The sequence below is a fragment of the Coregonus clupeaformis genome, chromosome 9, assembly GCF_020615455.1.
Source record: "Coregonus clupeaformis isolate EN_2021a chromosome 9, ASM2061545v1, whole genome shotgun sequence".
In the NCBI taxonomy this organism is placed as follows: Eukaryota; Metazoa; Chordata; class Actinopteri; order Salmoniformes; family Salmonidae; genus Coregonus; species Coregonus clupeaformis.
In genome coordinates, this window is record NC_059200.1 from 16,363,989 (window position 1) to 16,391,739 (window position 27,751).

General features: G+C 45.6%; 2 protein-coding genes across 3 annotated transcripts; one reads left to right on the plus strand and one right to left on the minus strand.

Annotated features, from left to right (window-relative positions):
• Nucleotides 1–7,979: 7,979 nt before the first annotated feature.
• Nucleotides 7,980–21,441, plus strand: taf1c (TATA-box binding protein associated factor, RNA polymerase I subunit C). Of its 2 annotated transcripts, none has more exons than XM_045222499.1 (15): nucleotides 7,980–8,428; nucleotides 8,620–8,734; nucleotides 8,865–8,917; nucleotides 9,007–9,102; nucleotides 9,201–9,268; nucleotides 9,762–10,009; nucleotides 10,350–10,478; nucleotides 10,802–10,919; nucleotides 11,327–11,398; nucleotides 15,109–15,244; nucleotides 15,573–15,701; nucleotides 16,318–16,498; nucleotides 16,809–16,946; nucleotides 17,218–18,110; nucleotides 20,085–21,441. In XM_045222499.1, the coding sequence occupies exons 1-15, from the start codon at nucleotides 8,294–8,296 to the stop codon at nucleotides 20,844–20,846; spliced, it is 3,273 nt and encodes a 1,090-aa protein (XP_045078434.1). In that variant the 5' UTR covers nucleotides 7,980–8,293; the 3' UTR covers nucleotides 20,847–21,441. The 2 variants fall into 2 exon arrangements, with proteins under 2 accessions (XP_045078434.1, XP_045078435.1); XM_045222500.1 differs by having other exon boundaries at nucleotides 8,913–8,917.
• Nucleotides 21,361–27,486, minus strand: ccng2 (cyclin G2). Its single transcript, XM_041885320.2, has 8 exons — nucleotides 26,950–27,486; nucleotides 25,991–26,134; nucleotides 25,541–25,681; nucleotides 25,108–25,358; nucleotides 24,464–24,542; nucleotides 24,259–24,357; nucleotides 23,713–23,915; nucleotides 21,361–22,477 (listed from the first exon to the last, which is right to left on the minus strand). The coding sequence occupies exons 2-8, from the start codon at nucleotides 26,093–26,095 to the stop codon at nucleotides 22,339–22,341; spliced, it is 1,017 nt and encodes a 338-aa protein (XP_041741254.1). The 5' UTR covers nucleotides 26,096–26,134; nucleotides 26,950–27,486; the 3' UTR covers nucleotides 21,361–22,338.
• Nucleotides 27,487–27,751: the final 265 nt, after the last annotated feature.

Consider the following 27,751-nt stretch of genomic DNA (forward strand, 5'->3'; position numbering starts at 1 on the left):
CTCATCGACAGGGCTGTAGTGGAGCAGATTGAGAGCTTCAAGTTCCTTGCTGTACACATCACCAACAAACTTTCATGGTCCAAACACACCAATCGTGAAGAGGGCACGACAAAGCCTATTCCCCCTCATGATTTGGAAAGGCACACAACTGTCTATATAAGGTCCCACAGTTGACAGTGCATGTCAGAGCAAAAACCAAGACTTGAGGTCAAAGGATTTGTCCGTAGAGCTCCGAGACAGGATTGTGTCGAGGCACAGATCTGGGGAAGGGTCCCAAAAAATGTCTGCAGTATTGAAGATCCCCAAGAACACAGAGGCCTCCATCATTCTTAAATGGAAGAAGTTTGGAACCATCAAGACTCTTCCTAGAGCTGGCCTCCCGGTCAAACTGAGCAATCGGGTGAGAAGGGCCTTGGTCAGGGAGGTGACCAAGAACCAGATGGTCACTCTGACAGAGATCTAGAGTTCCTCTGTGGAGATGGGAGAACCTAGGGCATCGCAGTGCTAGAGGCGTCACTACAGATCCGGGTTCGATCCCGGGCTGTGTCGCAGCCGGCCGCGACTGGAAGACCCATGAGGCGGCACACAATTGGCCCAGCATCGTCCGGGTTAGGGGAGGGTTTGGCCGGCTGGGATGTCCTTGTCCCATTGTGCTCTAGCGACTCCTTGTGGCGGCCGGGCGCATGCACGCTGACTTCGGTGGCCAGCTGTACGGTGTTTCCTCCGACACATTGGTGCGGCTGGCTTCCGGGTTAAGACATTGGTGCGGCTGGCTTCCGGGTTAAGACATTGGTGCGGCTGGCTTCCAGGTTAAGACATTGGTGCGGCTGGCTTCCGGGTTAAGGGAGCAGTGTGTCAAGAAGCAGTGCGGCTTGGCGGGGTCGTGTTTCGGAGGACGCTTGGCTCTCGACCTTCGCCTCTCCCGAGTCCGCACGGGAGTTGCAGCTATGGGACAAGACTGTAACTATCAATTGGATATCACATTCCAACAGGACAACCACCCTAAGCACACAGCCAAGACAACGCAGGAGTGGCTTCGGGACAAGTCTCAATGTCCTTGAGTGGCCCAGCTAGAGCCCGGACTTGAAACTGATCTAACATCTCTGGAGAGACCTGAAAATAGCTGTGCAGCAACGCTCCCCATCCAACCTGACAGAACCTGAGAGGATCTGCAGAGAAGAATGGGAGAAACTCCTCAAATACAGGTGTGCCAAGCTTGTAACATCATACCCAAGAAGACTCAATGCTGTAATCGCTGCCAAAGGTGCTTCAACAAAGTACTGAGTAAAGGGTCTGAATACTTATGTAAATGTGATATTTCTGTTTTTTTCTAAAAACCTGTTTTTGCTTTGTATTTAAGGGTTATTGTGTAGATTGATGAGGGGAAAAAACGATTCAATCAATTTCAGAGTGGCGCAGTGGTCTAAGGCACTGCATCACAGTGCTAGCTGTGCCACTAGAGATCCTTGTTCGAATCCAGGCTCTGTCGTAGCCGGCCGCAACCGGGAGACCCATGGGGCGGCGCACAATTGGCCCAGCGTCGTCCAGGATAGGGGAGGGAATGGCCGGCAGGGATGTAGCTCAGTTGGTAGAGCATGGCGTTTGCAACGCCAGGGTTGTGGGTTCGTTTCCCACGGGGGGCCAGTATAAAAAATAAAAAAATAATGTATGCACTCACTAACTGTAAGTCGCTCTGGATAATAGCGTCTGCTAAATGACTAAAATGTAAGGCTGTAACGTAACAAAATGGGGAACAAGTCAAGGGGTCTGAATGCTTTCCGTAGACAAACCAGTTTAAAATCTATAGGTTTACCAAACGGTTAAGTGATTAACCATTAAGCTCAGTTGGATGAAGTGATGGTCAAATGTATTTAAAGAAATGATAAGAGAATCATATGAAAAGTATTGTGAGCATTGTGAAAGGCAATTACTTTATATGAAAGGTATTTCTAGATGAAACACTGATTAGGTTTGGTGAAAAAGTTACTGTGTGGTTTTGTGTGTTGTACTTAGTCAATTGAAAATGTGCTTAAAGTTTTTTCTTCTGTAACCTGAGCTGCGCTGCACCGGTTTATGGCCTGTGACGTGAACGGGCAAAAGTTGTGAGGGAGGAGCTCCCTTTTCAATGGAACAGTATTCTGCCCTCCAGTCATGTTGTCAACAAGGCAGCATGGTGCATCCTCCAGAAACATATAACATCTCTATTCCATAAATATATAGGCCTATATGTTATGTATGGTACGACGTGCTGTACGTCGTACTGTACGTTGTTATGGTTTACGACAGTGTGCTGCGTTACGGATGAATGGGTTGTCAGAATGCGTGGCACATGTCATTAAACGACAGAGTGATGTTCAATGTGAAACTGTGCAGATGTCCGTTCTTTTACAACTAGGCTAGATATAACATTGGCGACGAAGATGGCTGAATTCAGTTTACCACCGCCAGCACCATTCCTCGCCGTGCCTGGCGAACCTCCAGTCCCGTGGAATAACTGGCTTGATAGTTTTAACACTTATTTAGAAGCTATGGACTTTTCTACAATCTCCGACAAGCGGAGGACAGCACTGCTCCGTCACTGCCTTGGTACAGAGGGACAGAGGATTTTCAGAGCGCTTGGATCGGCTCCTACATTCACTGCTGCAGTCAGCCTCTTACGGAACCACTTCGCCGGGAAAGAGCGAGTGCTCCTCCGACGCTACCGGCCACGGAAGAGACACCAACGGCCGGGTGAGTCCATTCAAAGCTACGTGGCTAATCTGAGGGATTTGGCTAGCTCTTGTAACTACGGGACACTTCAGGACGAGATCATCAGGGATCAGTTGATAGAGGGGACGTTATGTGAAAAGACAAGGGAGAAACTGCTTTTGGAATCGGATAATTTACAACTAGATGGAGCTATTAAAATAGCACTCCAGGTTGAAGCGGCGTTGGAATGCTCTTCTATGCTAACAGACAGCTCTGCAGCATACACTCGGCCCCCAGCCATTCTCACACAGCAGCTTCAGCCCGAGCAGGCGCACTACAACGATCACGCGCTGCGCACGCCCTCCCGCGTCGATAGCTGCATGGACACAGACACCGACATGCCCGTGCAGCAGGCACACAGACAAACAAACAGAACTAGCTGTGGCAACTGTGGGGCTAGCTCTCACAATTCAAGGGCTTCAAACTGCCCAGCCCGTGGGAAAATATGCAAGAACTGTTCAAAATACAATCACTTTGCGAAAGTGTGTCGTTCTGCCCCTGCTACTAGCTCCACCCAGAACAGGCCCTTCGTTTCATCTCACTCTCAACATGAACACACGGAAATCCGAACCGTCTCCACCAACCATGTGTCATTCAGGACATGCACTGTGCAGCTGGGTGAGGTGGGTTTGCCTTTGCTGCTGGATACTGGCGCTGCGGTGTCGTTGCTCAACCTTGCCACTTACTACAAGTTTTTCAGTCACCTACCACTCCAACAGCCCTCCACTGCCCTGTGTGGGTACGGTAGATCTAAGATAGACATTGTAGGCACCCTCCAGGTCCCAGTACACTACGGCACCAAACATCTGCCATCATTCACATTTCATGTTGCAAAGCGGGGTGCCAACCTCCTGGGCCTCGACCTCTTCACAGGCTTGGGATTCACACTGAGAGATGACAGTGGGTCAGCTATCTACCAGGTTACCTGCACATGGCAACAGAACTGGCCGACTCTGTTTGATGGACTGGGCTGCCTCACAGCCTTTACTCACAGGCCCCTAGTGAATCCGGGAAGTGACCCCAGTCATGCAGCCCCTGCGGCGCATTCCCTTTGCACTGCGTGATGATGTCACAAAAGATCTCCAGTCACAGTTGGATGCAGGCATCATTGAGCCAGTCAACGCTGCCCCCTGGATTTCAAACTTGGTCATTGCAACCAAAAAGTCAGGTGGAATCCGGACCTGTGTGGATCTCCGTGCTGTGAACAAGGCCGTTGTCCCGGATAAGTACCCCTTGCCTACAGCTGAGGAGCTGACCGCACAATTCCATGGCTCCACGATCTTCACGAAGCTTGACCTTCGTCAGGGTTATCTTCAGGTACCCCTCCATGCAGCTAGCAGAGACCTCACGGCCTTTGTCACACACGCTGGCGTGTTCAGATATACACGCATGCCTTTTGGACTTAGCTCCGCCCCCAGCTGCTTCCAGAAGGTGATGAGCACCATCCTCGCTGGAATACCTGGGGTGGCGGTCTATCTGGATGACATCGTGGTCCACGGCCCTGACCTCCACATCCATGATTATCGACTCCACAGAGTATTCAGTGCTCTACTGCGGAACAACCTGACCCTGAACGGTGGAAAGTGCACCTTTGCAGCTCCAGCCGTCGAGTTTGTGGGCTTCCGCCTGTCGGCCAAAGGCATTGCCCCACTCATGTCGAACATTGAAGCCGTCCACCGGATCCCGGAACCGACCTCAGCCTCTCAGGTGGCCTCATTCTTGGGCATGACAGCTTACTACCTCCGGTTTCTGCCCCACTACTCTCAGACCACAGCGCCCCTTCGCCAGCTCCTCAAGAAGGATGAGCCATGGGCCTGGACGGCAGCCTGCTCAGACGCGGTCCGCTCACTGAAGAGCCAGCTCACCACAGCCCCAGTCCTGGCTCACTTTGACCCCGTCTGCCACACCATTGTCACATGTGACGCCTCAGCTGGAGCACTAGGAGCTGTCCTCTCACAGCTGCAGAATGGCATTGAGAGGCCCGTCGCCTTCGCCTCAAGGGGCCCTGAGCCCCACAGAACAACGGTACTCTGTGGGCGAACGAGAAGCACTGGCCTGTGTCTGGGCGTGCGAAAGGTGGCACCTCTACCTATATGGCCGTCTGTTCACACTCCGAACCGACCACCAGTCCCTCACAACGCTACTGTCAGCATCAGGAACTGGCCACAAGCCACTTCGGCTGCACAGATGGGCCGACCGCCTCAGACAGTATGACTATCAGCTGAAGTTCACTCCGGGGAGGGATAACGTGGTGGCAGACCTCCTCTCACGCTCCTTTGACGCTCCTACTCCAACCGTCTTGCCAGACGACAACGAAACAGAGCTTGTACAAATGCTCTACGCTCCTCTTCAGTCAGTCGTCTCACTGGAGGAGCTGAAGCAAGCATCGGAACAGGATCCCACACTGTCTACCCTGCGCACCTACATACGCACTGGATGGCCAGCACATGTGCCGGAAGAGCTGGCGACTTTCGCCAGAGTGAAGCACCGAACTTTCTTGCTGGGAAGAAGTCTGTGTCTCTCGAGGGTTTTGCACTGTGGTCCCGAGTGGCCTGCGTGCGCGTGTTCTATCCATGGCGCACGAGGGTCACTTGGGGATAGTCAAGGTCAAACAGCGATGTCGAGACCTTGTGTGGTGGCCAGGCATCGACCACGACATTGAAGCCCTGGTCAGGGATTGTGCTGCATGCCTCCTCAGTGGGAAAACAGGACAGTCCGCCCCACCCCCCTGCAGCCTCTCGCATGGCCGTCCCACCCCTGGGAGCACATCCAACTGGACATCTGTGGCGAGATCCATGGACACGCAGTCCCTCACCATCAGCGCTTCCTGGTGGTGGTGTATGACCTCCACTCTAAGTGGCCAGAAGTGGTTCCTGTCGGAACTGTCACAGCACAGGCCATCGTGGACATCCTAGACAGCCTGTTCACAAGGTGGGGCCTACCCCTCACCCTTACCACGGACAATGGGCCCCAGCTAACCTCTGCCGAGTTCTCCTCATATCTCAGCAACAAGGGAATCAAACACATCCGCACGGCCTACTACAACCCACAAGCTAACGGAGGGGTGGAACGCTTCAACCAAACGCTGAAGAACGGCATCAGAGCGCACCTGGTCCAGGGGTGCACGTTCCAAACTGCTTTGAATCAAACGCTAATGCACTACAGAGCAAGCAAACACACAACAACACAGGTCTCCCCGGCATCCCTCATGCTAGGTCGTGAGATGGAACTGCCACTGGACAGACTCAGAACACAGAGAGTAGCAGAACCGGCGACTAGGCGCACCCAAGAACAGCAGGCAGTGACCGGGCACCAAAGAGCAATGAAACAGCGTTTTGACAAGGCACACAGGGTGAAGAAGTCGATCATTCAAGTGTCAGACTGGGTCCGAGCCCGACGGCCTCAGCGGTGCAACAAAATGGCCTCATTCTGGTCGGACCCCTTGCAGGTCAGTCGACAACTGGGGCCCGCCACATTCATGATGAGCAATGGATCACGCTGGCACGCCAGCCGCCTCAGAAAAGTCCCTGCCCCTCAAGGAACACGAAGGCACACAAAACAGACATGCAGGCCAGAGACGCCACTGGATGGACCTCCTCCACCACTACCACCTGAGCCCCAGCCTCTGTGGGTTCCCCAAGGGCCAGAGCCACAAGCGGTGACGGTGGAAGAAAGGCCTATGCGGGCACGAACTCGCCCTGCTTATCTGGGGGACTACTTAACCTCTTTTCATTCTTAGGCTCCGTTAGGTGTCTTAGTCAACCTCCAGGTTAATGGACTGAACTGGCTAGTTTGGAGAGTCCATCCGTTTAAGGGTTAATGTTTATTTCTTACAGGTATCACTCTAGGTTCTTGCCCTATGGACATTTTATATATGGTACCAGTCCCTGGTTTTGGAAAGGGGGGGGAAATGTTATGTATGGTACGACGTGCTGTACGTCGTACTGTACGTTGTTATGGTTTACGACAGTGTGCTGCGTTACGGATGAATGGGTTGTCAGAATGCGTGGCACATGTCATTAAACGACAGAGTGATGTTCAATGTGAAACTGTGCAGATGTCCGTTCTTTTACAACTAGGCTAGATATAACACTATATTCGAATGTTCTAACTTGTTTTAATTTGGAAGGCAGATAAAGCGTTTTTTGTCAACAGCAATGACTTTTGTGAAAACACAGAATCCTACTCATTACTCCATACGTGCTTAATCTAGCCTAGGCTACTTCACTTTTGTTTTAAGGCGATTTTGAAGTGGCTTTTGAACGGTGCACCTGGCTAACGCCGGGGAGGCAGACCAGTTCCCAAACGAATACAATCACGTTTCACCCAGTCAAACACCTTCTACCGGGTAACCCGGGCCAGATAATCGAATCCCCTCGTTATAAAATAGACAATACAGTATGAAAATAGGCTAAAACTGCTAATCCAATAGAAATCGATCACACTTTTAGGCGATGTCATGGCGAAATTGGGTCTAACGGTCCTCTAGTGCCGAACTGCGTATGTGCAGGCCGTCAAATCAAAGGTACTCTTTTGATATAAAGTTGTTTCTTGACAAAAATATAAACGTATCTGTTTGTCTCTTTCACAAGGTTGGAGTAATAACATGTTCAACTACTTAAGACATTGACTCAAATCTAGGCTGTTCCTTTAGATTTCGAAAAAATAAACAACTAAGGCAGAATATTTTACTTCTCTCATTGACTTCTCAAATCCCAAACCCCGGCCTCGTCTGTTTGGTCTGTTTCGCAAGCGTTCCGGGAAGTCTTGCGATGTTGCGCCTCTGGGTTAAGAAACTCTGTGATTCAATTCAATGTAAGGGCTTTATTGGCATGGGAAACGTATGTTAACATTGCCAAAGCAAGTGAAGTAGATAGTAAACCAAAGTGAAATAAACAATACATATTAACAGCTGTCATGTTCAACCTAGACGTTAAAAAATGTGTTCTGTAGGTACGCAGATCTCATTGGCCAAACTGCCCGTCCCTCCAATGACGTTGCTATTTTCGACTGCACCTCATCCCTATTATCCGGTCGTCACTAGTTACCACAGCCACATAACCCCGCCAATTTCTACAATTAATCTTCTTAAAATGTGATTTTAAACCTAACCCTTACCACACTGATAACTTTATGCCTAACCCTAATCTTAAAATAAGACCAAATAGCACTTTTTTTTTTTAAATTCATTTTTACGATATATCCAAATGTGACTTTGTGACTGTGGTAACCAGTGGAAAGCCTATTTCCTATGCTCGCTTTTCGCCCAGCTGGAGCGGAGCCTATTTTTTGTTTTGCACGTGTCCCATCAATATCGCTGGATTTCTATCGCTGGATCTTCCAAAAAATTGCATATTTTAAGATTTACTGGACGTTTATTTTCAGATATTGTGTTGGCGTAGGAATTTTAAAGTGGGGCAATGAGAGCAGATACGTAGTTATCAAGCTAGCGGTGGCTAGCCTAGCCACATGGTGCACAGTAACTAGCTAGGAGAACATGCCCAGACCTGTCACACAAGGCCGATAGGTTGCGATTGTTTCAGACATGGATTACACATTTCCACAGAAACTTTTCCCGGTTTATTTCAACTCTGGGCCTCCCAGTTCTACGTTTAGACATAACGTCGGAGGCTGGGGTTCGTATGGTCAAGTGTTGGAAGTAAACGTCGCTCCACACGAGGTGAGTTGTGATGCTGGCAACGCTCGTTCTAGCTCAGCTGGCTTCATGGCTGGCTGGAGAATGTATGCTATGATACACTGTTTTTCCCTACTATGATATGGATGATCATAGGCCAGACAATCTTGATTAAAATCACTTTCACCCTGAAAGTCCGTTGCCATTTTACTGGAGTTGATGTCTTATAATTTTAGAAAGGCGCTAGTCTACCAAAAGTAGCGTGGAAGTTCGAATCTCAACACCAAGTGACGGGAGAGACATGGGTGCCAACGGAACCTATTGCAATACCACTTCTGAGACCAAAAATAGGTAGTGGCCCGTCACTGCGTTTCATATTGTTTGATAAGGTTAAGATTTATTAGACAATAATGTTACTCTTGTGCACGTCACTCAATATTTGAACTTTCATAATTTACTCTTTTTTTTTTTTTTTTTATAGCCAGCAAATGGTCATCAACCGCTCTCTCTGATCCTTTGGACTTTTCAGAGCATGTAAGAACCTTTTTTTACTTCCTGATTTTTGCACTGTGAACACACACTGAAGTAAAGTTATTTATATTTGGATGACTTGTCCTTCGTAGATGCAGAACTTCTACCAGTATAACCCCAAGGATGCGTTTTACACAATGAGCCATCTCCTAGGGGAGAAATTCCACTTTGGACAGGGGAAGAGAAAGGTGACTGTCCTGACTGTCTATTGTTTGTTTGTTTGCTTAGTGTGTGTAAGACATTTATATGCAATTAAGTTTGACCCCTTGTTTTGTCATTTTTCCAGGGAAGTGAAAGAAAGGCTGTTCACATGTGGCAGACGGAGCACTTCATGCAAACATTGAAATACAAAAAGTAAGTCCATAGTGAGGAACTCGGCTTTGTGTCCTAGCCGAGACACTGCTCCACCATCCGTCCTGCGTAGTTTTACAGATGTAGGCTGTGCACATCACATTCACCCTAAGGCTATTTGAAAGGCCCTGCAATGCAATATCCTGATCCTACCATGGCGTTTCATGTGGCCAGTGCTGTTTACATTTACATTTTAGTCATTTTAGCAGACGCCCTTATCCAGAGCGACTTACAGGAGCAATTAGAGTTAAGTGCCTTGCTCAAGGGCACATCATTTTACTGGTCATCACACAACCCCGTTTTTCATCCACCTCCGCCCTACCCAGAAGGGTTACTGCTACGCAAGAAGCTGTTGAGTTTAGCAAACAAAATATTGCATTCTTTATTCGCTTTATTCTTCTTTTCCTTGGTGGTGCCCTCTGACCGTTAGCTCCCCTGGCTGTACGTCCATCGTTGCATTCAAGTTTATCTAAAATATTCTCTATCCTGTACCTAGGTGCGAGTTGACTCATATGGGACGGCAGGCCAAAAGGTACAACAACTTGCTCTCAGATGTGATCCATGACATCCCTCCGGCCCTGCTAGCTGATCTCCTCCATGAGGAGCTGACCTATCAGAGGGAGCAGGAGCAGTTCTCTGAACACGCCACAGGGGGCGCCATAGGGTACGTTTCCTTTACCAACACCAGTACCTCTCAGCAAGGCTGTCTGGTGTACCCTGGGAAACCTGGCCTCAACAACCTTAGTATCCTTCAATCTAATCTATCTGAAATATCAGTCTTGAAATAACCTTACTGGCTGGCTGCCCTTTCCCCGTCGCATTGAGGCTGCCACAACCTGGTTAACAGCCGTAGCGACATTTTTGGTGATATAATTTTTTCATTCTCAGAATATTTCAGTATTCCATTCACTTTTATTCAGAAGATGCCATTTCAAGCCTGGAGGGTAGGAGCACTTCTCTGATTCAGAGGGGTTGGGTTAAATGGGGAAGACACATTTCAGTTGAATGCATTGTTGTACAACTGACTAGGTATCCCCCTTACCTTTCAAGAACCACATCAAAAGTCCTTAATGCAGTACCTCAGACTTCCACAGGGTAATACTTGAGTTCCAAGAAGGGAAGCCTCCATGTTTTGATGTGAGCCACAAGCCTCTCTCAGTCCAGCTCAATGGTACAATCAGACAGATCACCATCGGCCTTCAGCAGGATGAATGTAAGCACAGTAACATCATTATCATCCATAAATGCATGTGCAATATTGGATCCTGTTTCTTGTTTGGTTTGTGGTTGACGTTTAATTCATGAAGTAGGTTTAACTGAAATTCCAATTTCCTCATGGTAAAGGGAACATTTGGAATTTCCGGTTACTTCCCGAATTAAACCGAGTTAACCCTAATTCTGGTCATAATATTTTTCTTCCTCCGTTTCCTTTATCTCTAGTTTTGAGTTTTAACAATTGTCTTGCTGTTGAACGGACATGCGGCCCAAACTCTTCCTGTCTTTTGAACTGACCTAGTAGTTGTGTTCCTAATGCAGGCCACGTTGGGGTGCGCTCTGACCACCTGTGTGGTGTCTGGAAGGTCAGTGAGAAGAACGTGCCTAAGACTCTGGAGGTCATTCAGACCAAGCAGCCTGCTACGTGCCTCAGTGCCAGGTAGGTTGGAGCACTGCTATTCCCGAGGCACTTGTGTTTGTGTGTGATCAGTGCTATTCCCGAGGCACTTGTGTTTGTGTGTGATCAGTGCTATTCCCGAGGCACTTGTGTTTGTGTGTGATCAGTGCTATTCCCGAGGCACTTGTGTTTGTGTGTGATCAGTGCTATTCCCGAGGCACTTGTGTTTGTGTGTGATCAGTGCTATTCCCGAGGCACTTGTGTTTGTGTGTGATCAGTGCTATTCCCGAGGCACTTGTGTTTGTGTGTGATCAGTGCTATTCCTGAGGCACTTGAGTTTGTGTGGAATTGACATTTGAGTGTACTTCCTGAATTGACCCTAACCATGCTACAGACTCTTTTTTTAAAATGTAAACATTGGTATAAACGGGTGATTTGTTGTCTTTTAGTCCCCATGTTCAGGGAGAGCTTCTGGTGGCCAGTGAGAGTGGAGCTGCCTATCTATGGACGGTGGGGAAAGGGTAAGGGGCGTAGATACCCGTCACTGAACTTATGGCCCTGTCCCAATTATTTACCCTTCTCCTGTTCTCCATGACCCCTCTCCCTAAGTAAAGTGCACACTTACACACTCTACATCAGGGATTTAAAACCATTGGATTGTTGTTTAGCATTACCAGGAGTGAGTTTCCACCATTTGTTAAATTCACGAAAGGGACTGGGAGTGTGCACACTTGGGGAGAAGGGTTGAATGCCCTGCCTAAGTCATGTCTGCTAAATGGGGGGCTGACCCCGAACAAAAACGAATCTTGGTCGACCGAGAGTAGTCTGTTCTTTCGACCGATCAATTGGTAGACAGTTTTAATTGTGTGAATTTTGCTTTATGTAGACACACCCTATGTTTGAGTAAAATCGACTATATGTAGGCTACTGAGCTAGCTTGATGCTTTAAGCACTGTGATTTAAAAATGAAGACACACAAATGACTCGAGGGAGCCAGAGATCAATATAGCCTAACCATAGGAGAGAGGGAAAACCTGTTCCTGACCCAGCCCCCCTCCCGCTGGCCTTCGCAGAATCGTTACACTCCTGAAGATGCCGGTAATAGTCTACACCAGCGGTTGGCAACTTTTTCCATTTGGAGTGCGAAGTTATCGTACCATTTCTACTGATCTGCGTGCCAGTTATGATTTTCATGGAACAGTTTCATTTAATTTATATTAAGTCTTCATATCTCAAAATCAATGTCATGTGGTTAAAATTATATCTAAATGAAAATGATACAAATCTAGAAGTAACTTCTGTTGCCATTGCCAATATGTAAAAATAGCCTACATCATAAAGCCAACAAATAAATAAAATAAATAACCTGGTAGAAAATATCCTGATTTTAAAAATAAATATCCTATAAATCCCATTGGCTACACATGGCCTATCTGCAAGGAACTTAAAACATTGTATCAACTATTAACTTGTTCCGGCCCCGAAGCAGCTTTGTATACGTAATCAGTTTCATCCTTACTCAAGATTGACAGGACCGCTCCAAACAAAAGACAATTAATAAATTGACAACTCTTAAAACTTTTCCCTCACAAGTGTAGCCTAGGTTGTGCGCTCTGCAAACAACGTGTCCACTCCTACAATGACAACGGTAAGACTGTAATAATAATAATATTAATATACTGAATGCATTAACAGGAATTACCATAACATACATTGTAATTAGAAGTTATGGGAATTAAGGGTAAATGTACTACTGGTGATACTGGTGTGTGGCCTCCACAATGGATTAGTCCACTCAGACAGGTGTGAATCAGACAGGCCTGAATCAGACAGGTGTCTCAGACAGGTGTCTCAGACAGGTGTGAATCAGACAGGCGTGAATCAGACAGGCCTGAATCAGACAGGTGTGAATCAGACAGGCGTCTCAGACAGGCGTGATCAGACAGGTGTGAATCAGACAGGGGTCTCAGACAGGCGTGATCAGACAGGTGTCTCGTGTGCCATACATTTTTAAAAATATATGATTCTACTACTCGACAAAAAAATTGTCGACCAACAGCCTATCGACCAAACAATGGAACAGTCGACTAAATGGGGTCAGCCATACTGCTAAATAACTGTAAAACAGGTAGATAAGGATGCAACTCTTATCATCTCTCGCCTTGTAGGACATGTTTCCTGTATTATCTCTCGCCTTGTAGGACATGTTACCTGTATCATCTCTCTGTGTGTAGGACATGTTACCTGTATCATCTCTCTGTGTGTAGGACATGTTTCCTGTATTATCTCTCTGTGTGTAGGACATGTTACCCGTATCATCTCTCTGTGTGTAGGACATGTTACCCGTATCATCTCTCTGTGTGTAGGACATGTTACCCGTATCATCTCTCTGCGTGTAGGACATGTTACCCGTATCATCTCTCTGTGTGTAGGACATGTTACCCGTATCATCTCTCTGTGTGTAGGACATGTTACCCGTATCATCTCTCGCCTTGTAGGACATGTTACCCGTATCATCTCTCTGTGTGTAGGACATGTTACCTGTATCATCTCTCTGTGTGTAGGACATGTTACCCGTATCATCTCTCTGTGTGTAGGACATGTTACCCGTATCATCTCTCGCCTTGTAGGACATGTTACCCGTATCATCTCTCGCCTTGTAGGACATGTTACCCGTATCATCTCTCTGTGTGTAGGACATGTTACCTGTATCATCTCTCTGTGTGTAGGACATGTTTCCTGTATTATCTCTCTGTGTGTAGGACATGTTACCCGTATCATCTCTCTGTGTGTAGGACATGTTACCCGTATCATCTCTCTGTGTGTAGGACATGTTACCCGTATCATCTCTCTGCGTGTAGGACATGTTACCCGTATCATCTCTCTGTGTGTAGGACATGTTACCCGTATCATCTCTCTGTGTGTAGGACATGTTACCCGTATCATCTCTCGCCTTGTAGGACATGTTACCCGTATCATCTCTCTGTGTGTAGGACATGTTACCTGTATCATCTCTCTGTGTGTAGGACATGTTACCCGTATCATCTCTCTGTGTGTAGGACATGTTACCCGTATCATCTCTCGCCTTGTAGGACATGTTACCCGTATCATCTCTCGCCTTGTAGGACATGTTACCCGTATCATCTCTCTGTGTGTAGGACATGTTACCCGTATCATCTCTCTGTGTGTAGGACATGTTACCCGTATCATCTCTCTGCGTGTAGGACATGTTACCCGTATCATCTCTCTGTGTGTAGGACATGTTACCCGTATCATCTCTCTGTGTGTAGGACATGTTACCCGTATCATCTCTCTGTGTTTAGGACATGTTACCCGTATCATCTCTCTGCGTGTAGGACATGTTACCCGTATCATCTCTCTGTGTGTAGGACATGTTACCCGTATCATCTCTCTGTGTGTAGGACATGTTACCCGTATCATCTCTCTGTGTGTAGGACATGTTACCCGTATCATCTCTCTGCGTGTAGGACATGTTACCCGTATCATCTCTCTGCGTGTAGGACATGTTACCCGTATCATCTCTCTGCGTGTAGGACATGTTACCCGTATCATCTCTCTGTGTGTAGGACATGTTACCCGTATCATCTCTCTGTGTTTAGGACATGTTACCCGTATCATCTCTCTGCGTGTAGGACATGTTACCCGTATCATCTCTCTGTGTGTAGGACATGTTACCCGTATCATCTCTCTGTGTGTAGGACATGTTACCCGTATCATCTCTCTGTGTGTAGGACATGTTACCCGTATCATCTCTCTGTGTGTAGGACATGTTACCCGTATCATCTCTCTGTGTGTAGGACATGTTACCCGTATCATCTCTCTGCGTGTAGGACATGTTACCCGTATCATCTCTCTGTGTGTAGGACATGTTACCCGTATCATCTCTCTGCGTGTAGGACATGTTACCCGTATCATCTCTCTGTGTGTAGGACATGTTACCCGTATCATCTCTCGCCTTGTAGGACATGTTACCCGTATCATCTCTCTGTGTGTAGGACATGTTACCCGTATCATCTCTCTGTGTGTAGGACATGTTACCCGTATCATCTCTCTGTGTGTAGGACATGTTACCCGTATCATCTCTCTGCGTGTAGGACATGTTACCCGTATCATCTCTCTGTGTGTAGGACATGTTACCCGTATCATCTCTCTGTGTGTAGGACATGTTACCCGTATCCCTAACAGTATTCCCTCCCTTGTCATATTTTAGTTTGCAGAAGTTTCGTCAGGAGGACAGTAACCTGTACTTCAATTCTAAGTCGTCGTGGAGATGGTGTGACTTCTCTGGCCACCCCAGGGTGATGGTGTATGCTGACCGGACAGGTGTGGAGCTCACTGATATCAGGGTAATGGAAGACGGTAAAGCCACTCCATGAGTACTTGTTGATTTGTTGTTTTTGTAACTGTGTTGCTGCGCTGATTGACAAACTCATTTCCTAACCGGGATTTCTGGGATTGAGAATCTTGCTATTCTGAATGTTTTAACCTAGCGATATGAGATCAACTCTTACCTGTTTACAATTGGAAATGGAACAACATGTCTGCTATTAAAAAAAAAAAAAAAACATATCTTGGTTTTGAGAAATATGGAGTGACCTGATGTTTGGTAGATGTTAACATTGTAAGTGTGTAAAAATCCGTTGTTTATGTGTGCATGTCTCTCTGTCTTTACAGACCAAAGACTGTTGTAGTCACACGCTGTTTCGTATCTGCCAAACCCCAGACTGTAAGAGTGGAGAGAGAGTCATCCTGTCCAATTACCTGAGAGAGGTCCACACCTTCCACCACCTCGTCATCACACAGGTACAGTACCCTTTTAACTACGTTCTAATTGGCCTATTATATCAGGGCTCTACAGTGCGACCATTTTTATTTGCATATATCGCCTAAATATTTCGGTGTGCGACCTGGATTTTTTTTAAATTTAGGAGCACCAGTGCACCTAGAAATATTTTAAGATTAATTACATTTGTTTCTGTGCACCTACATTTTCCAACTTAGGCGAACGCGTGCTCCTTGCAGCTCAAAGGATCCATTTTTGTACTACGGGTGATGTGGTGTATCTTGAACTGGTCTTGATGAACTCACCTTATCGGAGGGGTTGGGTTAAAGCAGTTGACACATTTCCATCGCGTATGGACTATAAAGTATATCTGATGTTGTCTTCTTGACAGCCTTTCTGCCAGTTCCTTTGTGACATCACAGTTCTGGAATGTATCCGGCTGTATTCCAGCTCTTAAGGAAACTTCAGGAGACGCAGGCAGCATTTGAACAACTCTCTGTGAGACACAAGCATCACAATGGGCCATTGACAGCCGAAGACTCGTGCTTTTAACCTAAAGGAAAAACAAAACCATCTGCTTTTTTTTGTGAGCCTATACGTTTCTTCAGGTGTTCTTGTGATCTTTGTCATTCGCAGCACACTGCGTACGTCATGGATGAGCGCTTCCCCTGCCTCCCCATGATCCAGTGGGATCACATGATGGAGCATCCTCCCATGTTTGCCCAGGTCGTGGCGGGGTTGCCGTCAGGGGGCGGGACTACTAAAGTGCTGCTGGGCTCTCAGCGATCACAGGAAGTGATCCTGCTACAGTACTCAGGTGTGTACAGGCATTCTAATAATGTGTGTGTGTGACAGGGTGGGTGTTTTATTTGAGTGAACGCTGTGCCTCAGGCTACTGCTGACCAACCCGTTTTACTGTGCACCTGGATAAAAAAATAAAATAATCTAAAATACTTTTGTCATTGAGCTTGGAGTTCCTGGAGCACTTGAAATAAAACCAAATACTATTTGAACCCAGGGCTGTCTGTGTCACTGTGAACAGAAATGCTGACGTAATGGCTATTTTGATCAATGTCCTGTGTATTGACTTTCTGTAACGTCTACTACTGTTCCGCCTGGTTCTCCAGGTGGTAGGGAGAATGCCTGCGTCACCAGAGGCCCACCTCAGGCCCTGCTCAGCCCCAGAGACAGCCTGGGACACCTGCCTGTCCAACTCCCCCACAGACAGCACCAGGCCCAGGACAGACTAGCCAAGCCTGCTTCTGGTAAGGACTGTGTAAATAAAGACTGTAAATAAAGTTGTATCAAATTGTATTGAAAATGTGTCCCTAATGTGTTATGTTTGTTTTGGGGATGTTATTGTAGATGTGTTTGGTGAGATGTAACTGTCTATGGCCAAATCCACCATCACTTAAATGTTTACATATCTGGAGGAATTACTTTCAGTTTAGTTTTCTCATTGAGCGTAATAATGAGTGAAGTCTGTGCTTTATGTTGAATATACTCTTAATCGATGGATTTTCTCTCTCCTTTCAGGTCTTGCGGTCATCCATCAGAGCCAAGGTAAGGAGGAGTGTATCTGTGTGCTGCAACTCACTGGGGCCGGAGACATCTTTTACCACACGCTAAGGTCCCAGACCGAGTCCTTCAGTAAAGAGGACCCACCAGCACCAACCCAGAACTCTGTGGGACCTGAGGGACGTAGCGGAGCTGTGCAGAGATTAAAAGAACCAGTTGAAACATTAAGGAAACAGTTGCATCAAACGTTAGAAACGTCAAGAGGCAGAGCCCTAGATGAGACATGGTATTCCTCAGGACCCCCGTCTCCTGCGGATGACTCTGGGTTCGAAGGAAGGGGGCAGCCGTGGGACATGGCTGGGCTGGAGGTGGTTATCAATGACCCTCATGACGACCCGTACCTGTCGCTAGAGACAAACACAGGATTAACCGACACTCAGGAAACCGCTGCTACTGTTCCACCACCTACAGCCCAGTCTTTGGACACTACTGTTAATACTAACCCCGTCAGACCAAGGCCGAAGGCTAAAGTCAGTGACGAGGCTCTGTTGGTTTGGAGGAAGTGGTTCCTCAAACTGTTCAAGAGCCCCAAGAAGCGCCGCAATCTCCCACACAGGACCATAAAAACCAAGGGTCTTCTACACGACGACAACCTTCAGAGAGACCCGTTGGAAGACGACCGTCTTCGGAGCCTGAGGAAGGACCTGAGGGAGACCATGAGGAATGGAAATGTTCTCGTCCACAGGAACACCTATCTCAAACCCCTGGCTCTGGTGCCTGTCCCGGCGCCCGTGGAACCCTCTGAGTGGGCTGATGCGCTGAGCGAGAGGATGAGCGTGTCGTGGGAACCTGGGCTGGGGGGATGGAGGCACTGGTGGGAGGAGAGGCTGGGGCTGAACCGAGAGGAGAAGGTAACCAATCTCTATTGCTATTTATCGTGTGTGTGTGTATCTGGGCCACGTTCAGTTGTCAAACGTTGCAGATAGAAGTGCCATCAATAGAGCCGACATGATTCCTTGTTGTACATATCGGAAAGGCATGTTTTGTTCCGGTTGTGATATTTATATATATATACACACACACACACACACACACACACACACACACACACACACACACACACACACACACACACAGTGGGGAGAACAAGTATTTGATACACTGCCGATTTTGCAGATTTTCCTACTTACAAAGCATGTAGAGGTCTGTAATTTTTATCGTAGGTACACTTCAACTGTGAGAGACGGAATCTAAAACAAAAATCCAGAAAATCACATTATGATTTTTAAGTAATTAATTTGCATTTTATAGCAAGACATAAGTATTTGATACATCAGAAAAGCAGAACTTAATATTTGGTACAGAAACTTTTACAGAGATCATACGTTTCCTGTAGGTCTTGACCAGGTTTGCACACACTGCAGCAGGGATTTTGGGCCACTCCTCCATACAGACCTTCTCCAGATCCTTCAGGTTTCGGGGCTGTCGCTGGGCAATACGGACTTTCAGCTCCCTCCAAAGATTTTCTATTGGGTTCAGGTCTGGAGACTGGCTAGGCCACTCCAAGACCTTGAGATGCTTCTTACGGAGCCACTCCTTAGTTGCCCTGGCTGTGTGTTTCGGGTCGTTGTCATGCTGGAAGACCCAGCCACGACCCATCTTCAATGCTCTTACTGAGGGAAGGAGGTTGTTGGCCAAGATCTCGCGATACATGGCCCCATCCATCCTCCCCTCAATACGGTGCAGTCGTCCTGTCCCCTTTGCAGAACCCCAAAGAATGATGTTTCCACCTCCATGCTTCACGGTTGGGATGGTGTTCTTGGGGTTGTGCTCATGCTTCTTCCTCCAAACACGGCGAGTGGAGTTTAGACCAAAAAGCTCTATTTTTGTCTCATCAGACCACATGACCTTCTCCCATTCCTCCTCTGGATCATCCAGATGGTCATTGGCAAACTTCAGACGGGCCTGGACATGCGCTGGCTTGAGCAGGGGGACCTTGCGTGCACTGCAGGATTTTAATCCATGACGGCGTAGTGTGTTACTAATGATTTTCTTTGAGACTGTGGTCCCAGCTCTCTTCAGGTCATTGACCAGGTCCTGCCGTGTAGTTCTGGGCTGATCCCTCACCTTCCTCATGATCATTGATGCGCCACGAGGTGAGCTCTTGCATGGAACCCCAGACCGAGGGTGATTGACCGTCATCTTGAACTTCTTCCATTTTCTAATAATTGCGCCAACAGTTGTTGCCTTCTCACCAAGCTGCTTGCCTATTGTCCTGTAGCCCATCCCAACCTTGTGCAGGTGTACAATTTTATCCCTGATGTCCTTACACAGCTCTCTGGTCTTGGCCATTGTGGAGAGGTTGGAGTCTGTTTAATTGAGTGTGTGGACAGGTGTCTTTTATACAGGTAACGAGTTCAAACAGGTGCAGTTAATACAGGTAATGAGTCGAGAACAGGAGGGCTTCTTAAAGAAAAACGAACAGGTCTGTGAGAGCTGGAATTCTTACTGGTTGGTAGGTGATCAAATACTTATTTTTAATTACTTAAAAATCATACAATGTGATTTTCTGGATTTTTGTTTTAGATTCTGTCTCTCACAGTTGAAGTGTACCTATGATAAAAATTACAGACCTCTACATGCTTTTGTAAGTAGGAAAACCTGCAAAATCGGCAGTGTATCAAATACTTGTTCTCCCCACTGTATATATATATATATATATATATATATATTTCCATTTGAATGTTCCAAAACGTTGTTTCCTGCTGAATGCGCCCCTGTTGTGGTGGTTGTTTTTAATGTTGGTTTTCACCCTGACTACACTACACATTTCCCAATTGGGACAATGGAGAGATTGATTGACATATTAATTGGTTGATTTGAAGGTGGAAGCTCTGCGGAGGAAGAGGAGGAGGCAGAAACAGGCAAAGGGTCACAGTCGTATCGACCTATCAGGCAGCTTCACCTCGTCCGTCAGCTACCAATCAGACCTGGACAGCGCCTCTCTCTCCGGTTGGTCGTCTGCAGCCAGTCAGGGCGCCAGCTCCGACGTAGACAGTGTGGCTACAAGCTGCTACTACACCAAGTGGGATGTCCTCTCTGAGCCGGGGACACCGAGGGCTTTCACACCTACGCCACAGAAACAGACCAGTATTTCACAACCCACAACACCTCATAGGGAGTTTGGTAGTGGTTCAATACCTACTACACCACTGGAGCAGCTTAGTAGTTTCTTCTCCCAGCCAACAATCCCCCATACACAATTCAGTAGTAGTTCACAGCCAACTATCCCCCATACACAGTTCACTAGATCTGAGCCACTGTTTACACCCCAAAAACAGCCCACCGTTGGTCGTATATCGCCCTGGACAACAGTAGGTTCTGACGCCACCTCGACGGCCATTTTGAGAACGGCGGTGGCATCCCAGAAGAAGCCCAAGCCACAGAATCAGGATTATTTAAGTTCTCTCTTTGGATCCCAGGAGCCTGCGGAGGCCTCACAGGGGGGAGGGTTTAATGAGAGAAGCCATAGTACTCCTTTGGCCACCTCTTCTCAGCTGTCCTCCATCTCTACCTCACAGAGGAACCCTAAAGTGGGACTAACCTCCTCACAACTCAAAAGAAAGAAGTCTCGCATGGGTTTCTGATCTTAGTGTTGGTGGATGTAGCCTCACCAACAACAGTTATTTTCAAACGAGATGATGGAACTATGGCAAGGGATCTTGTTTAACCTTTGTTTTTTGTTTTGTTAGGTTGATTTCATGTGTTTTGTGACAGGACTGTGACGTTTGAATTGGCTGTTGAGAGATTTCTGGGATATTCTAGAAACCAATAGCATCAGTCAGGGAATATTTTTTTTTTTGTACAAAAATAAAGATGTATTCATTAATATTGTTCTAGGCCATCACTAATCTCTGACTGAAGCAGGTTTGGTTGAGTGACTTCATGTGTTATGGGCCAGTACTGAAGTGCGAATTGGCTACCGACTTCTGGTCATAAGACATTTGGAATCTCTAGGCCTAGAACACCACTCAATGTTTTTGCAATATCTGTAAAATTCTAAAGCATCACTCAGTGTACAGGCATAATCTGACTGAAGCAAAACATTTCATTTCAAATAAGGATTTTTGATAGTCAGTAGTCAAAGACAAAGACCAGAGATTCAGATGTCAAAATAGTATTTTTTTTGTCATACACGTGGCAAAAAATTATAAATAAGTTAATATCTACAAAGGTACTATTCACAGCATTTGTGTTGTTTTTTTTTTACATTATATAAATGTACAATTAGTTTAAAAATGTTACATTTTCTTTTGACATACATTTTTCATCCACAGAGCTAGCTACATACCTTCCAAATATTGTTACCCTACGACCTGAAAATTGACACATTTCGAGGTTTTAAGATCACACACACGTTTTTCTGAATAGTAACATGCAATCAGATGTTGGCTTTTAGTTCAACCTTGTAGGGGGATAACCAAACCAGCCTGACCACCAGGCAGTGATCATAACTCCCCTCTGCTACTCAACGATTACTTGTTATACAAAAATTGTGCAATGTACGTTTTCCAGGTTTACTAACTCCCCAGACAACAGTCCTTGTTTCACAACAGTCTACTGTACCTTGGCTGTGTTCTATAATGCATTCTAAATGGTACCCTATTTCCTATATAGTGCACTACTTTTGACCAGGGTCCATAGGGCTCTAGTCAAAAGTAGTGCACTATAAAGAGTGTCATTTGGGATATACACTGTCTGTGGCTGGAATGTGACAAATCCAAACATGCACCACCCAACCATCTCTTTTCCAACGCTAGATCTACAAAAAAAAAAGAGTTCAAAACCTTTTTATCTTTGAGTCGATGGATTCTGCTGCCTGTCAGGATTGTTCAAGTCTTTCAAATAAGATAGATACAGTATATTGATTGGTTTGTAACAGGCTACACTGGTAGCCCCATTTGAAGTAACAAAAAAATGAAGATAGCTTTCCTATAAACGTATCTTCTGGGTCGTGTTCACTAGGAACCAAAATGGGCTGTCACAGGTTAAACGTGACTAAGGCTACAAAACGTTTCACTAATGAACATGACCCTACGGTATAAACGGTGGTTGTGGCTCCCTCCAGAGGGGTCTGTTCTAAGGGGTATGGTGGTATTTGTTTCGTTGGTTGCTTTGGCAGATGAAGTGGGAAGGGAAGTATGGTCCCTCCGCGTCGGAACCCAGGGAACTGCTCAGGCTCTCTTCCCCAGAACTCATGTCTTCACACGAGTCCTCGCTGAAACAACAAAAGGAAAGAAACAATTGTATGCGTTCTATATTTAAATTGGTTCTGGACTATGGGACCTATCCCACATTCCTAACATTCAAGTCATCTTTTATTATGTGGAGGTTTAACTGGTTGTGCAACGATGTGTTTTGAGCAGTTATGGCAGCTTGGTTGCTAGGCAGGTAGGAAGTGACAAGTCACTCGCATACATGTCATGTCTGAGTGTTAGTGAGTAATATGAGAGAGCCGGGCAGACCGGGATGGGCCTCTGTAGAAAGGCTGTTGGGCTAGCCTAGCTGACGCAACAGGCAGGGCCGTGATGTCACAGATCGTACGAAACTCCCCCTACGAGTCACAGGTTGAATTACCAGGATTACTATAGTATGCTGTAAGAACTGAAACTAGGGAGTGGCCATACACTGGAGTGGGGAGGGGCTTAATTGTTGGGGGTGGTACTTAATGTGCCTTTTTACGGTGAACCAAAAAATATAAAACGCAACATGTAAAGTGTTGGTCCCATGTTTCATGAGCTGAAATAAAATAAATCCCAGAAAGGTTCCATTCACACAAAAAGCTTATTTCTCTTATTTCTCACAAATTTGTTTACATCCCTGTTAGGGAGCATTTCTCAAGTTTAGGGAGTGTGAAATTGGCAAAGCTGTTGCCAGAGAATTTCATGTTAATTTCTCTACCATAAGCTGCCTCCAACGTCCTTTTAGAGAATTTGGCAGCATGTCCAACCGGCCTCACAACCGCAGACCGACCACGTGTAACCACGCCAGCCCAGGACCTCCACATCCGGCTTCTTCACCTGCGGGATTGTCTGAGGGGGGAGGGGGGCTGAGAAGTATTTATGTCTGCAATAAAGCCCTTTTGTGGGGGAAAAAACTCATTCCGATTGGCTGGGCCTGGTTGCCAAGTCATCTGAAATCCATAGTAGGGCCTAATGAATTTATTTAAATTGACTGATTTCCTTATGAACTGTAACTCAGTCAAATCTTTGAAATTGTTGCATGTTGCGTTTATATTTTTGTTCAGTATAGTTCTGTTATTCTGGGGATTTTCCAAAGCGTTTTCTTCAATACAGTATATAGACTAATCTCTTAATACTGTGTCCTATCACTGAATTTATTTGAAAATGTTCTATTCTGGAATGTAGGCCTACTGTGTGAATGTGTTTTTGATCAGCATGTTGGAAGTATCTCTTCCTCGACAGAACAGTCCATAACGTATTCCTGATTTACCTTTCGCTCTCGTCCCAGCAGTCCTCAGGAATGGTTGGCAGTTCAGGGACGTTGCAGTAGCTGGTGTGAAGGTTCTGAGCTGTCCTCCTCGACACGATCCAGACTAGCTTCTTATTGTTGGGTCTGCTACATTCAGGGGAAGAGTAGTCGGACATACACTTGGCCACTAGTCCCCTCCAGTGTAGCAGCTCAGTGTCAGCGATCTGTAAAAGAAGACCAGTGCATCGTAACATTGGACACCGTGTACCATAATTGACAGGGTCAGCAAAAACCGTTGGGATGGATTCCAGGTGTTGTAAAACGATTGGCAGCCGGGAATGTAAAAAGGGCCCTCTACATTTCCTTCCATATGGGTCAGTTGTCATTTGAAACCTTATGGACTAGGGCTTTAGGGCACACAATGTGCAACACTGTTTCCAGGGCAAAATACGTTTGTGTGCAAATACGACAGGAAACTGTGATTTGTGTTACTTTGTTAACCAAAGGAATACGTTATTTGCTTTGTGATAAGGCCTCAAGGCTTTTGACACAACAGCAATTGCTTACCTTGAGATGTCTCTGAACACTACGTGCTATTTCTACCATGTCAACAGACTGCATGGCTTCAATTTCCTGCGTGAGGAGGGACAGGGCCAAGACAGACGGCTGGAAGAGAACCAAAGAAAGAAAACAACGCGTCACATTAGACTGCTGCCCTAGAGGTTTACTGGAATATGGAACTGGGTGTATACTCTCTGGGGTAACTCCTTACTTTAGCTTTGGAGAATGCGATGCGGCATAGACAGGCTTTGAGCTGGGCCTCTAGAGTGTCGAGGTTCAGGGCCTCCTTCCTTTTAAAAAAATAAACACAAAAGGGAAAAATACTTAAGACCAAATTCATTTGAAATCAGTTCTATGTGAAAACAAGGTGATAAGGCTACTTTGTTTACGTAACATGTCCCCACCACCATACTATCTGAAAATGTCCAGTACAACGCTGTTCCGATAGATAAAACCAGTGCTGCCCTTTCACAGTAAGGACTAATGGCGCTTTCGAACAACGGGGAAATTAGCTCGGACTGGGTATCTTTTTCTTTTTCTTTTTACGGTCATCCAACTCGAGAACCCGGGCCTCTTTCTAGAGCTCCGACCTGAAGATCCCTTAATGTCATGATTTGATCTCCTCCTCCCCTCCCAGTTCCCAGTTGTCTTGAAAAGCGCCATAATGATAAGTAGGGCAGTGATGTCATGGAATTTGGATGACAGTAATTGGTCAGATATGGCAATTGTGCCAGCCCTAATGATAAGCCAGATATGTCAACAGCTGCTTAAAGTTCATGTCTAGTTCATTATGTCACACCATTGCAATCTTCATTATTAGGTGAATTGTAATATCTGTCATAATGAGGGCCTTACCTGTCTGAGGTGTGTGAGAGAGTGATTCTATGGTATAGGTGCAAAAAGGTTAAGGCTGTGATGGCTTTGAGTTGGAAGTTGAGTTTCTCTGAAATGATCTTCTCCATGCGAGTGAGGTCCGAGACTGTAAACTTGCACTGACTGATACGAATAAGTTCGTTGGTGGAAGACAAGTTGCACTCCTCTTCGACTGCTTTGGCTGCGATGTGGAGGCAGCTGATGCTAATGCAGGCTAGATGTTTGGGTTGGACCTGAAGAGGAGTCACACACAAAGGCTTGGAATTAGTGGCCACCTCCCTTTTCATTTCATTTTTAATGTCCACGCGCATTTTTACATTGTGTCATGGTCGTTTTTGTCACGAAAGGAAAACAAACGTTACACATTTCAAAGGGTTTAAATTCTTTCCGCGGTCCGCTTTTATTTTTATCTTACCTTCATCATGGCCAAAAATCTATCCAGCAGGTTGACTGCCAGAACGAAGGTCTGGGTGCTATACCCAAAGAAACTGGTCAGGCTCCAGAGGTCCTCCACTTTGGCGTCCCTACATTTGCCTGAGATTCCTTGGCGGTCATTCTGTAATCATAAAACATTTTACATTTACATTACATTTTCGTCATTTAGCAGACGCTCTTATCCAGAGCGACTTACAAATTGGTGCATTCACCTTATAGCCAGAGGGCCAACCACTTTACAATATATATATTATATTATTTATTATTATTTATTTTGGGGGGGTAACTGTGTATTAATATGTAATAGGTGATACTTTTTAAAGATTTGTTTTACCATAATGTTATTGATACAGCATTTGTATTTACAATTGTACTTTTTTTTTTTATACCGGTCGTACAGTATATCTACTGTACTGCAGTGAATATCTACCTCTCTGGTGGATTCGATCAGGCAGAGCCCCGTTTCCTTCGGTAGATAATTCATCTCTTGTTCAAAATTGGTTTTCAGCTCCCTCATAAGTTTGACGGCTTCCATGTCTGGACTGGATTGTTACAGCAATCTGAAATCTTTCCACTGTAAAACAAGAAGCGTGTGATGTTAAGAAATGTTTGTCTGCTAACGTTACATTCATTCACCCAGGCGATAGGTTCAAGGTTTGCCCAACCCCCCTCTCTCAACTGGGATTCGGTGTCAGATGTCTTCGGTAAACGCTTACTTACATCAGAACAAATACACAAATCCTATTTAGCATTGAGTGAAAAAATATTTTTGTTATGCCACATTTTTTATTTTGTGAGACACTAGAAAAACGGCGTTCGCTTGAATCCATTGGATAGCTAATAATGCTTCAAATCGTCGACGGGGTGTGGGGCGTTATTCTTCTTCTTGCCTAGGTCAGAGTTCATTCCCTGGCAATCATTCGATTTTTCATAGATCTTGATGTTAAATCGATATAAAATTGTAGTCTAATAAAAGCGGTTTGCAGCTACTAGTCGGTGATGTACAAAAACAACCTGTTTTTGTGTAAAATCTCGGTTGCCCGACGAGGAAGCAGCGCGAACTAAACCAGCCAACTAGTTTACATTACACAGAGAAGATGAATAACAAAGCCAAGGTAGCTAACTGGGTTAGCTAGATTTTTCGTAGTGACAAAATCAATTGAAGATGCCAATTTCATCGACAACCATGAAAGGCAAGACCAACAGAGATTACAGCGTCGTTTTAAAAGCATATCATAAACTTGATAACAAAAACATCTAATCCTGGCTTCAGGAAGGAATTAATTCAACCAGATAAAATAGTTTTACAACAGCATAACATTTCACATGACCTCACATCTATTCAGTTTTCTTGCATCTAATGTACACTTTATGAATTTCAATATTTACCTGTTATGTTAGTTACATCGACATATTATAAGGTACTTCTGTTGTTCCTGTTAATCTCTAGTTTCTCAATCCTTTCTCTTTTTGTTGATGTTGAGAATTTCCACACCCAGAAACTGACGTCAATGTCGCGTTAGCCAATCATGTACGTAGCTATCCACCTTGGTTTGATTTGTCGAGAAAGGTCTGCCTCCTTTTGTAGTTTCCTACAATGAAGTACGTATTAAAAGAGTTGTTAGTGCAAGACAAATTAATGTTGTAATAAGTAACGTTGTTAAACGTTACTTATGGATTACAATGGATTTAGTATGGCGTATTGTTATTCTATACCAGCTCGATATTGACACTTCCACGAGCCAATCATCTTTCTCCTTTTTTCCCGTTCAAATAGTCCGCCCAAAACTATTCATTTCTATTGGATGCCTGGACAAACCCTTTTACTCACGATTGGTTAGAAATAATTAGCTCGGATTGTTTGTAGGGCATTTAAAAAGATAAAACTACCAGATATGTGGGGGTTTTTTTCTGGTCCAACCAACTGTCTGCAGAATATTTGGGCATTGGTTCAGCGATGACTAGGGGAATTTATGAGAATACTGTTATAGTCATGATAATGTATTACTGTTCCTGCACATCACACAAAACCCTAAGCACTTGAGGTGGTTTTATAAAGCAAATTCAATAATTCAAAGAAAAGGAAAGATGTATTCATTCATTTAGCGGTGAAGCATTGGCAGTAAATAATTTTCCTATTAAGAACAAGGTGTAAGTATGTGGTCTCTCTGTTTTATTTGTATATCACAGG

Bases quoted from the DNA above. Each gene is read 5' to 3' on its own strand.
- taf1c (XM_045222499.1), top strand. From the start codon at position 8,294: ATGGATTACACATTTCCACAGAAACTTTTCCCGGTTTATTTCAACTCT. The intron at 8,429-8,619 runs GTGAGTTGTGAT...TTATAATTTTAG, and splicing joins TAAACGTCGCTCCACACGAG to AAAGGCGCTAGTCTACCAAA. The intron at 10,479-10,801 runs GTAAGCACAGTA...TTCCTAATGCAG, and splicing joins CGGCCTTCAGCAGGATGAAT to GCCACGTTGGGGTGCGCTCT.
- ccng2 (XM_041885320.2), bottom strand. From the start codon at position 26,095: ATGGAAGCCGTCAAACTTATGAGGGAGCTGAAAACCAATTTTGAACAA. The intron at 25,682-25,990 runs GTAGATATTCAC...TTATGATTACAG, and splicing joins TGATCGAATCCACCAGAGAG to AATGACCGCCAAGGAATCTC. The intron at 25,359-25,540 runs GTAAGATAAAAA...ACTCCTCTTCAG, and splicing joins GATTTTTGGCCATGATGAAG to GTCCAACCCAAACATCTAGC.